General features: G+C 45.0%; 1 protein-coding gene across 1 annotated transcript in view; it reads right to left on the bottom strand.

Moving 5' to 3' along the window:
* EPAS1 (endothelial PAS domain protein 1) overlaps positions 1–3097 on the bottom strand; it is a 77951-nt gene extending 74854 nt beyond the window's left edge. Inside the window, exon 1 of the mRNA XM_062571925.1 lies at positions 2767–3097. Coding sequence (XP_062427909.1) covers positions 2767–2792 — 26 coding nt within the window. The 5' untranslated portion in view covers positions 2793–3097. The remainder of the gene's footprint in view (positions 1–2766) is intronic.
* Between the last annotated feature and the right edge of the window lie 9842 nt (positions 3098–12939).

The following is a 12939-nucleotide window of genomic DNA, read 5'->3' as shown; positions in this document are numbered from 1 at the left end:
ACAAACCATCCACTCCTAGCAAAACAACATCCCTCAAATAAAATTCACAAAAACATATGATGACTAAATACCTAAAAAGTACACCAAGATGCTCTAAAACACTGCCCTAATTAGTGAGACCTATCTACCAATTGTCACTGTACTGTTCGACGAACACAAATACAGATTTTTTCCTCAGCTTTTATTTTACCATAATGTGCTTTAAACCTTCTCTCCTTCTTTTCCCAGTTTCTAATTACAAGTGTCTGAGAAATATCAGACCTTGTATTTAAGATGATATAAATATAATGAGATTTCTGTTGATTAAGTTAAAATAATAATCACGTTAATCTCAACTTAGTATCTTAAACTAGTTTTTCATGTGACAAATATATAGGACAGCCTATTAAAGAAGTGCTCCAACATTTGTTTCAAAGAAAACACTTGCTCTTTTCCCTTGGCAGACCAGCTTCAGATAAAAACCTGAGGATGCTCTTTGATTTAGATAGACTATTAAAAAGAATCAAAGATTATCTTTCGCAGAGCATCTGTTGAACAGCCAAAGAACTGCTCCTCTAAGCATATGTTCCAGGGTTGCCTGCAAATCTTGTAAACCAGATTTCCCCCACCACCTTTTCTCCCTGAAATTGATTTATAAATGCTATTAGCAAGTCAGGTTAGAGTTCCCAGCCCTATATCTGGATAGAAATCAAGCAAATAATACAACTGTTGAACTCGAGGCAGTAAGTCTGTTCTGTAATGGTACTGGAAAATAAAACTTATCTTGCTTCAGAAGGCTACGCAGAGCGCTCTTGCAGCGATGTGCATACACACACACAGACAGGGAGGCACAAGCATGCTGTCACTCCTCATCTGATAGTCTCCCAGCTCTTGCAAACATTAATTTACACAACAAACCCATGAGCCAGATAACAATTATTAGCCTACTTCTGAGAGAGCCAGAAAATTGTCACTAGAATGTCACAGTACCCACTAAAATCAGTGACAGTGCCAGGATTAGAATTCGGACCCTCACTGTTTTCAGTTCTGTGAAGTTTCTATCTTGTATTTAAAGAATATTTCTATGAAGGACTTTAGCATCACATACTCCAAGATCAGACAGTGCTCATTCTCTTATACTGATTGAAAATAAGAGGTTAAGATTGAATAGATTAAGAGTTCCTCACTAAAAGAGGCAATACATTGAACGCATTGAGTAACAGATTTTCAGTTTGTACACTATTCCATTCTAATACCTCTAAACTACCGTAAAACATTTTATAAGTACATCTTACTGTACAACATTTTACTCCCTTCTTCAACAAAAGAGGATGCATAATGCATAATTTTGTGCTCTACACAGAAGAGTAACACCTATAAATACACTGGAGGCAGTTTTTAACCTAAATTCATTAACATTTGATAAACTGAGACTAGGTATATATAAATTGTATGTGATACGCTACAGTATCTCCCCTATTAGGTGGTGATAGGGTGACTCACTAAAAAGGAGCTATTCTACAAACCAAAACAAAGTTTCCAAGGTATAGCGCATCACCAGCCAGAAGGTACGCACGGCAAACAGCAAGGTAACATTCCCGCTCCATAAAACACATCTTTTATGAACACAATCTAAAATCAGAACAGGGAAGCAACCTGAGCCAATAATAAAAACAGCCTTATGACTGTCGTTTGCATAAAACAGACAGAATAGGCTGTTATAAAACTTAGTGGACCTTTGCTTAGTCTTCGCTCACGTAAGCTCCCTCACCCATCCGTAAGAGCTGTTTACAGCCTTGGAGCCATGACTTGATGCCTCCTTTCTTTACCTCCACCTGTAACCACTACGCGAGGGATCACGGAGGTTTTATTTGATGGTTACCCGCAGGAACATACTCTTTGATGCCGCTACAAAACTCGATTTATTAATTTGCTTCTACTCCCTTCGGAAAGCTCGTTAGAGCAGCACGGAAACGCCTAGCTCTGCACACCCTTCCGAAAGGGGCAAACCGGCCAAAACGCGGCGCTCCGCGAGGCGCCCAGCGCCGTCCTCGGGCCCCGGCCCGGAACGAAGCCGCCGGCAGCCGAGGAACCGCGCGAAGCTCCTGAGATGCTGCTGCTTCACGGAGCTCCCCGCGCTACGCGGCCACTTTCTTAGGCCGTAGCGAGGCGATGTTGAAACTCGTTAGTCTGAGGCCGTTAATAAACTGTTTACATAACACGTCGATTACACCTGGGCCATTTTAATTACGAAACGTCTTTTCAAACCCCGTCCTCACCTCATGACCCGGTAACCAGGCCCCAGCCGACAGCCGCCTGCCAGACGCGCCGCCGACGGCACCGAGCGAAGCCCGCGCCGGACGCGCCCCGCGCTGCGCGGCGGCCCGCGGAGCCCCCGCGGCACCTGCCCGCCCGGCCCCGGGGCGGCGGCGGCCGCCGCCGGCGGGGGGCAGTTTCCCAGGGCAGCGGCCGAGGCCGGTGCCGCCGGGCAAAGGGCAGCCCCGCGGGGAGGCTCTGCCCGGGCGCCGCGCCAGCCTCCTCGCCGCGGGGGAGCCCAGCACTGCCCCGCGCCGCCGCCGCCGCCGCCTCGGCCCGGCCCAAGCCCCGGCGAGCCGCGAACAAGCTCCGGCGACCGCCGCACCGGCTGCCCCCCGCACCGCCCCGGCGGAGGCCGGGACGCTGCCCCCGCCGGCGGGACGCCGCGGCCGCGACACCGTCCGGGGACGGAGAGGAGGAGGAGGAGGAAGCGGCCCGAGGAGCCCGGAGCCTCGCCCGCGGCCCCCTCACCTTTTCTTCTCCTTGTCAGCTGTCATCGCGGCGGCCGCCGGCTCCTGCGCCGCCTCTCGGGCCGGGCCGGGCCGGGCCGGGCTGGGCTCGCTCACCACCTGCCCCGGCGCGCAGCGGGACGCGGCCGCTCCGCGGGGGCGGCCCTTGGCGGTGCGGTGCGGTGCGGTGCGGGTGCCGCGCCGCTGGCCCCGAGGCGGGCGTACAGTCTCAGGACACTGCCGAGGATTGTACGGCCCGCCGGGGCGCGGCGGGCGGACGGACAGACGGACGGGCGGACGGGGAGCGGCTCCGGCCGGGCTGTGCGGCGGCGCCAGGAGAAAGTTCTCACTTTAAAACTTGGGCCGCCGCCGGCCGCGGGGGCAGGTCCGGCCCCCTCGCCCCGGCCCCGGCCCCCGCCGCCGCCGCCCGCCAATGGGGGCGGCCGCCGCCGCCGCCGCGCCCGGCCTCCCGCCCACGGCACCGGCCGCCCGGGCCCGCGGGAGGGGCCGCGCCGCGCCGCGCCGCTCCCACCCGCGGGCACGGGCACGCGTGGGGCCGGCGGGATGCCCGGGCGGCGGGGCCGCGCTGCCAGCGCCTCCCTTCGCTTTCTGCCCCCGCTCCCCACCCGCTTCTCTCCCTTTTCCCCGTTACTACTTTATTTTTCGCACGGTGCTGCCCAGCGCGCCCGGCCGCAGCGCTGCGCGCCCGCGCTGCCGCCGCCGCACCTGCCCGCGGCCGGCTGCCCGTGGCCGGGCCGGGCCCTGCCTCTCCTCTCGCCCCCAACCGGCCCCGCACCCAGCCGAGCGGGCAGGGGCGGGATTTATTTCCAAATAAATAAATACAGCCCTTAATTAATTAATAATTGACGGAAGCGAGCGAGCAGCAGCAATGCTGCTGCAGCACTCAGGCTCTGCAGCAGAGCCCCGCAGGAGCCCGGCGCCAGCCCCGCTGCCTTCGGTCGCGTTTGGAGGTACACACGGAGGAGCCGGGGCGCTGCCCCGTGAGGGGCTTCAGCGCTTTTCACTCAGCGCTTGTGCTTCCAGCCTTTTTTTTTTTCCCCCTCCAGTTTTATTCTCTCTATATCCTGTGATATTTCTGTTACTTTCTTAAATAACCAAACTTTGAGTTTGTAAAACTTACGGTTGCTGCAACGAAGTGAAGTACTTGGGTGGTGAGAAGCCTGACAGCTCAGCTCATGCTAGCTGTTGCTACGGTTTGTTCCGGTTATGATCGATATGAATCCGACTGAGGGGGTTTCTCTTGGTTTTACACTAAAAACCCACCTTGCTAGACAAGCAACTATTAGAACATTTCTGACATTACGCAGATACTACTGGATCACCTCTATCGGTTTGAAGTGCAGTCTTATCCTCACATGTCCTAAGGCTTACCTTTACGTTTGGAGACATCTCAAATCAAAATGCGCACCTTTCCCTTCAACTGCATCACCAGTTTTCCTGTACTTCTGGAAGTACTGCAGGCAAAAAATAAACCAAGCTAGATTTATTTCTTGGTTATTCAAATCTGAGCAACTTCCCTTTGCTGTTTCACAGGCTGTTTTGTGTTCAGCAGGTCAGAGGGTTTTTTTCTTTTGCACGATATGAATGTTTAAAGCAAAAAAAAAGTTTGAATTTGCATATTCTGCTTTCTAGTCTAAAAAGAGCTATACATGCTTACACAGCAACAGCCTAATTATGTGGTAACAGGTTTTTTACTTGTTATACAAGAGAACCTACACAAAAGAAACCCACAAATATTTAAAACCTAAGTAAACTTAGTTAAACAGAATTTGTGTATGCAGGACTAAATTTAACCTTCTGGGAATAAGAGAATGCAACAGGATCAAAGAGCCAGGTCACTCATTTCCTAGATTAAATAGACTTCTTCATCCCCCCATTGATCTCTGCTGATGTCAATGCTCCTTGCTATATCTTAAAGCACTTTACTTGGATAAACAACTTGCTTTTAAAATCAGACAAGAAAAGCATTCAAACTGGCTAAATCTCAAATATTTCAGGTCTAGCTCATCAACCTAACTTCTGTTGGCTCTGGCCACATGGACATACTGTAGCTGATTATCAGTTTAAACCTTTTACTCTCTTGAGCAGCAAGGTCTGAAAGTCCTTGCACAATAGCAGAATTCACATCTAAGCACCACTCAAGAACCAACACCTCCATTTCTCTGTGGATACAGACTGGTGCGCTTCAAAGCGGATCAACGTCCGGCAAACCTACAATCTTGCTGCTGTGTGGAGCAAGCAAGCCCGAGTGATTCTTAGGGCTCTGTCACAAATATTTCGGTTGCCCCAGAAATTCAGAAGTCAGTTCATAGATCCCATAGAGGTTCATCCACAGCATCCGTGACGCAGTCTATACTACTATTTCTGGCAACTAAGCTCCCCATCCTTACTGCTAGAAAACCTACTCCATCTTCTGAAGGCTCCCTCTAGTTGTTAATTCCCTTCCTCTCCATGGCTATTCAGGGAGAGAAAGATCAAATATATTTCACTGCAGTGTCATACCACTTGATCCATGCTGTTACAATACAGCTCCACACCACCGACAAGATGGCAAGAAGCTTTCTCCTTGCTAATGGGTAGCAGAGACATGCATGATTTAATTCTCAAATGCATCTTTTTACTGTTTTGCTCACCTTCACTGCCAGTCAGTATTTTTTCACACTAGTACCTGCAGCAAGATGAATTTTCTCTGTTCCTAGAATACTCAGAAGTTTCAATAGCAACTACACCGTGAACACATTTACTCTGTATAGATGCAGTATTTAATCTGCAGGAGACAAGGGCTGCCAGGAAAAACTTCAAACTGCTTTTGTTAAAGACAGTAAACAGCTCGTCTTCTCAAATACTGTCATCACTGTTGGGCCTCTCAGTGCTTTGTATTCCTATGTTACTCCTTACGCTTTATCTCATATTTACTACATGTTACAGTTAGCTTATAAATGGTAGGTTTATCTCAGAGGAAAGCTCATGGAAGGGGAAAAAGTACTCAGGAAACTTCATGAGCTGACCTTAGCAGGGGTTAGCTTCTGTTTTTTTCCCCTCGAGGTTTCCAGCAGAGTCGACACAGCAGAATTCATCTAGATGAGGTTTCCTTACCCTTGACGGTCAGGGAAAAATACAAGCACTTGTGTCATCCTCTCTCTATTTTAGAAATTATGTAAAGTGACCCACATTGCTCCCACTGAGCTATCCTAGAGATGCTATAGGTATAGCAATTTCTTAACATCCCGAGAGGTTATCTTCAGAAGAGAGGCGTTTGAAATGACTCATTCCCATCTGCCAGCAGAACAGTCACTCATTCTTGAAGGGCCCCTCAGATCAATGGGAGACCAGTTTATGTCAACTGCATTTCAAGTAAGCGGCAGGGAAAAATGCAGGGGGAAAACAAATTGAAGACTTACCCCCAGTAAAACCATGTTACGTTAGCAAGTTCCATGAGCCACACTCAATTTGAATTACATTGAGAAATTAGCAATTCCACATAGTAACTAGGCCACCAATACAGCAGTAAATTGGAAGTACTGTTAAGCTCATCCTGTCAGTGTTCAAAGGCAGGAACACTCTATCACCCAAACAAGTGGGCCAGCTCCTGATTACTTGTGTTTATTCTGAAACACACCACTGATTTAGGACCAGTTATGCTACGTTGTGTTTTCTCAAGATATACATATGTATGTAATCAGCCATCCAAATCAGTGTACATGCAAGTCTGAATGCGTGTAGCTATCACCAGTGAAGTGAAAGCAGGTCTAGTACTGTGTTACGCATGCGTGCTAACAGCACCATATTTACTGGAAAAGTATTGGTAAAACACTCAAGACTGTTCAGCAATTAATGCTCCAGGGTACTCACAATATGTGGATACTCCATCCTTTGCAGGGGAGGCATATTAACAGCAGCTTACTGAAAGGATGAGGTTCTTAAATAACTAAGAGTGATACTCAAAAACATGGAAAACTTGAGTGAACTGGAAAAAAAATGTAAATCAAAACTGCATGGCAAGGAACACTAGCAAAGCTGCCTTCACACCGTTGTACGGAGGCTGATAAGTGCATCAGGTTCTTCAGGTTCATTTACAGACCTTTTTCATTTTCTTTTCTTTTCCTGCTCAGTACTACCAGAACTGTGACAACAAAAAGTTGATGCCTGTAATAATAAACAACTATATCAGGGGAAAGGGAGAAAGGACTAAGTCCTGTTATTGCAACAGAGCTGATCCTTTGAAAAGGCTGGATTCTGTATTTGCTCATATCAGGATAAATCAGTTATAGCCACAAGTTGTACAGGTGATCGCAAATGAGAGTGGAAAATACCAAACATCAGGTTTAGCCCCGGGTGAGTTTGCAAGTAGTCCTTATAAGCAGGATAAAACACAAAAGTCGGGTGAGGAAGTAGGGTATGGCGATGCAACAAAAAAATGCCTGAACTGCGGCGCAAAAGCTGCGGCGGCGTTCCTCGTGCCGCCCGCGCTCGCTCGGAGCTGCCCCGCGCCTGCGCTGCCTGCGCGCTCGCTGCCTGCCCTTTGGCCACAAGCAGCATCAACCCCTCGTCAGCGCGGGGGAACGGCGCTTCGCCCCACAGACTGGTGCAAACTTTAGGATTTCCTCAGCTAATCTACATTTCATACTAGGGGAAAAGAAAAAAAAGACACTTATTAACAACAGCACACGCTGATTACAAAGAGAGCAATACACGCGCTGCTGGCCACGGGGAACCATCCCGGCTAAGGCGCCGCTCTGTAGCGCTCCAAGACCTCTCCGAGGGCTTCCCAACGCTGCACGCGCGCCTCCGAGCACGGCCGGCGGATCAGCTCAGCCCGTCCGAGGCACTGATTGCTTACAGACACATTCCAGACGTTTCAGCCATCACGCTCCCGCAGGGAGAAAAAAAAAAAAAAAAAAAAAAGACATGATGGCCAAAATGTTGGGAATGTACCTGTAAATATTAAAGGGCTTAAAATTACTTGGCTTATCTCTTAGCCTTTTTCAAAATTACATGCTGAGGATGTCTTAGGCCTGTCCTGAGGAAAGGTGGCAAAACAAAGTCTAGTTAACATAGTGATGTGTTGCAATAGGATCAGTTTAAGAAGAAAACCAGTGATTAATGAATACTGAGAAATAATCCTGCCATGATACCAGGAACTATCATTTTGAAACTTTGGAAAAGCTCAATCAAAGAAACAAGGAAAACACAGATGCAATCCAGCTTAATTTAAGGCAGCTTTTGTTTTGATTTTCTTTTTCCTTCTTCAACAGCTTATTATTTAGAAATATCATATTTCACAGTTACTTCTTCCCCTTCCCCCCTTTTTCCTTTTCTCTTTTTTGGTCTGTTTAAGAGTAAAGACTAAATATATTTGCTAAGTAGGACCCCGATTCATCATTCAGAATGCAAACAACTCCAGCGCAGCCAGGCCACCTACTCAGAAGCTTAAAAACTAGCGTGTATGTTAGTGTCCAGCAGATTTAAAAATATTACTGAAGAAGAGCAAGCGCAATCTAGGAATATAGTACATTGCAGTTTACTTTTGATATATAATAATAGCTCTCTTCAATGTAATGAAAATGAAGTATGAAACACATACGGTCTTCATTTAATTTGCAGAAATTATTTTGTAATATTTCTGGAAGACAGGCACTATATAGGTACAACATTAATATTTATCTCGTATTCTGTTTTAACCTTTTCTTCATGCTCCATATTGCCCATGCTAGCTGTCAGCACTAGCGTCAGGCAGAAGAGGTCTACAGGTTCTTTCTGCCCTTTGACAGTAGTTCTTGGAAGGAAACATGCATGCAAGATCACCAGTAGCATGTTTTACTCGAAGCCAACAAAACCAACAGTTAACACGTAGGCGAAGGGAAGGGAAACCATTTCTCTCACTGGATTTTAAAATCCAAACCTTGTAGTAATGTTTGTAGTACTCATTACCTCCTATCTCAAGGAACAGTTGTCTTCACATAGGAGGAGCACTATAAAGATGAGACACTCCCTCCCAAAAGTGCCGTGTGCTGGATGAATGTCCAGAGAGATGAGAAGCTGCAACTGAAGTTTTTTTTTTTTTTTTTTTTTTTTTTTTTTTTTTTTGCAATGCTGAAGCTGGTACCAATCCCTAGTAGCTACTCAATAAATATTTATATTTCAGTCACTCAGCAAATATTTATTCAGAGACAGTGGAACATGCCCATTGCAGAACTTAGAGCTTTAAAAGAGCCAATGGATTTTTTTTTTTTTAAGAGCCTAAACACTAATGGAATCACTGCTCAAATCTTTTCATCAGAGGGTTTGTGTGGCACGTGGGTGATGCTCAAGCCTGTGCTGACTCTCTGTACAGCGGTGGATTTCAGTCTAACATAATCCAAATGACAGCACAGGTTAGAATGGAAACTGGAGCAATGAACTCTCTCCTTAATCCCTGCACTAAATGCTAATTTAACTGCAATTAAGGTAAATAGATTTGGGCATTGTTTTTATACCCCAAAGGCTCTAATTTACTATAATGAAGATCTTGACAAGTGTTTATTTTAAAACAGTCATTCTTAAATTACGGATGTTTAACAGTCACTGAACCCATTAACCCTGTGCATGTTTGTCACCTGAAGAAGGTGACAATTTGTGGTAAAACTGGAAAAAAAAAAACAAAATCAAAAGTTTTCCAAGGTGCTGCAATATTAAATGCCAAATCCTTGCCAAAAAGCAAGCTTGTGTGGGAACAGAAAAAGGATTTTCTTGTTGATGACAATTATCATCGCATCCTTTGAAAGGATCACGTAGTATTGCTGGACCTCCCTGAGTTTTAGATCTTTTTATTTTTCACTGAAGAAAAGTTATTTTAGTGGGTGGAGTTCTTGATAATTTAAATCACAGGAAGCAAGATTAGGCCCAGAGATACTTCTGTACAGCTCCCAGACGTACCACGAATAATCTTAAGCAATTGAAGGCACTCATAACAGCTAACCTTAACCAACTCTCCCTTAGCTCCTTCTTTAAGTCAATGAAGAAACGCAACTTCCATGGGAGAGTGAGGTAGAGCAAGTCTCTTGCTCTGCTCTCGGCAGCACAGGGGGCACGATCAGCTCAGGGCAGCCCCCTACTAACTACTGCAGCCCCACAATGTGGCCAACCAAGCTGCTCACGAGTCATCTCCCAAACAGCCACAAGACCTCAGTCACCTAAATGTTTCAGGTGCAGGTAAAGGTCACCTTTTTCTCCTTCAACCTGAAACTCTTTCTATTTTGGGGAGCCACTCCAGGATCCATTTGGCATAGGGCCTAGCATTTGCCTCTCAAGTAGATCAGCTCCTGCAAATATTTATAGGCTTATAAGTAGAGATAACACATGATACTGGAAACACTGCAAGTGATGCAGGTACAGACAAGGAGGACAAAGATGCCCCCCCCCCCCCCCCAAAAAAAAAAAGAGCTGTCTCTGTGCTTCATATTTTTATTTTATTTGTATGTGTCGCATTACATGCATGAGGCACCTGCTAGCAAGAACGACCCTGGCTATGCACACTAAGTGACATTTCTTTTCATTATACTGTAGTATATAATTTATGACGACATGTGCCATTTTACTGAGAAAGGAAAAAAAAAACAGATTAGGAGAAACCTGCAACTCACATGCATCTCAAAGCATGTACTTCTGTGGAGAAATAGACTTACTTACATTGCAGGTTGCTTGGCTAAGAGAGAAGAGAAATGCCCAAATCCTTAACTCTTTCATTTCACCAGTTATAAGAATGAAAATAAGAACCAACATTCTGGCTTGCTGCAGATGGGCATTAGCAATGAACCAAAAAATAATTCAGTCTAGCAAGGAGTTGGGCCACAATACACCCATCTAAACAAGAGTTCATCATTCCATTTTTGTGTATGCAAAATTAGTATTAGTAATAAGCAGCACCTCCACCAAGGAGAGGTGCTTCAATTTCTACAAAACCAACAGCAGGGACCACACATTATGCAATCACCGATCACATACCATTACAAACAAATTTCAAGTGTTGAAAAATCTCATCCAATAACATGGAATTCTACACACTATCCATCTGTATTATTTCCATCTTCACTACTGATAAAACATCTGGTCCAAAGATTCACGTTGCCTTTCAGTGGGTTTTGAATTAGGTTCAAAGAGCATTGAACATTGACTCTCCGTCTCCAACAAATCTATTAGAGCTTTGCATCTACCCTCTGCTTCAGAACAGTTAGAACAAAAATGTTAGATCAAATTAGGTTGACTTGCTGATTTTATATACATCTTATAGACAATAGAAGCACAGGAGGAAAAAGGAATAAAACAATAAGAATTGTTTTTCTCTTCAGACAGAAAGGCTTTGGGAACCCACTAAAAACCTCCAACTACATTTTTCAAATAGCAGAGCACGTTAGGCCAGTATGGCCCCAAAACATTGGCCAGCCTGACAGGCTCAGCAAGTTTTCCTCCTGAATTGTGCCACCAACTTGGAGACAAATATAGCAGAGTCCCAGACATGCCTCGCATCAGAGTTGAGCAACAAGCAACAGATTGATACTGCGCTGAAGTTTTCAAAGTCACAGGTGGAAGGTCAGCAAATAAGAGTCCTACAGAACACCAGTGGAATTCTACACACTACCCACCTGTATGATTTCCATCTTCACTACTGATAAAACATCTGGTCCAAAGATTCATGTTGCCTTTCAGTGAGTTTTGAATTAGGTTCAAAGAGCATGAAGCTATGAAGCTAAAACCATTGTGTACAGCTTTGAAAAAACAAAGAATCAAAAATAATTTAACCAAAAAGGTGCCTAGATCAGTCCGTTTAAGAGAAATTCTCAACTATTAGCACAAGCTGCTTGCATTTAGCTACATGATCAGTGGTGGGATTTTCCTCAGTCCCCACTGAAGTCAGTTTTCAAGAAAGAGAACAGAGTTCTGAAAATATCTCCCCTATGACAACAACTTAATTCAAAAACAGTTTGGATATCAAGGCTTTTCCTGAAACCTACAGTTGCTCCAAAACTGACTGCACAGCACTTGAGCTGGTCACCTGGGCATACCTGTTGTATTCAAAGACTTTTGAGCTATATCACATTGGCCTCAAAAGGAGCTACGTCCAGGCCTCAAAAAACATGAGAATGACTGCGTGTATTATGTTGTCCGAAAAATAAAAGGATGTTCGTAGTCACAGCAGTGTCTGAAGGCAAGGTAAGAAACAGGGAACTGGTGTCTGACTTAAATAAACCAAGGTTTGTCCTGGAAGCAGACAAGAACTCTAGTTTAAGTCCTTCATTGACGAGGTTACTCATATGATTTGGCTTAACATTGGGAGCTGGCACATTTCCCTAGTTACAGGCACATAAATGACTTCAACAGAATTCTCTGACAGGCTAAATTAACTCAGTGTTCGCATTACTAACAAGGCTTTCACTTTGTACCTAAACATTTTGTTTACTTATTTATTCAAATTTCTTTTTTTCCCGTTTATATACTGTAGTTCTCTCTCCTGAAAATGTTCTGGAAGAAAAATGTTGTTTATTAGAAACATGTTTTTTTGCTAGAAACAGTAGTTTATGTAATTCAAATGCATGCTACTTAAACAGAAATTTATATCCAAATTATAAGCTAATTCACATTAGAAATAATGAATATTTTTGAAAAAAATATTTTCACCGAAAGATAGCCAGGATCCCTGCCACACCATTTAAAATAATGAATACAAAAACATAAGCTAGAACAGTCTATTATGTAAAGCAATCATCAATTCTTTTCCAATAAGACTTGACAAGAATGAATTTGTCTCTGGAGATATAAGAAAGTAATGCATGTTGAACACTTAGATGCAGATATAAGGTACTGAGCTGAAAGTACTGGAAGTTGCTCAGCTCTTAGCATAAGGTATGTAGTTTTGGTTTTGTGGAGAAATACAGGAATCAGACCAGAGCTAGTACCAAGCTCAGTGGCTAGTGCCTTCTCCTCCCATACATCCATGAAATAGCTTTCACTTTGTAGCTGAGGTATTTGGTCTGCAGACAGCACAGATGGTTATTTCCTACTAGTTTAAACAGAAATTGGTCTGCAAAATGTGACTTTGGTGATCTGGAAACTACAGCTGCAGAGTAAGGGTTCAAGCAAGCAGTGAATTGAAGCATAACAGCAGGGCAAAAAAGGGGGGGCGGGGGTAGGGAAACAA

This window comes from Rhea pennata, chromosome 3 (genome assembly GCF_028389875.1).
Source record: "Rhea pennata isolate bPtePen1 chromosome 3, bPtePen1.pri, whole genome shotgun sequence".
NCBI lineage: Eukaryota > Metazoa > Chordata > Aves > Rheiformes > Rheidae > Rhea > Rhea pennata.
The sequence above is the reverse complement of the archived record's forward strand: the minus strand, read 5'-3'. Positions and strand labels throughout refer to the sequence as shown.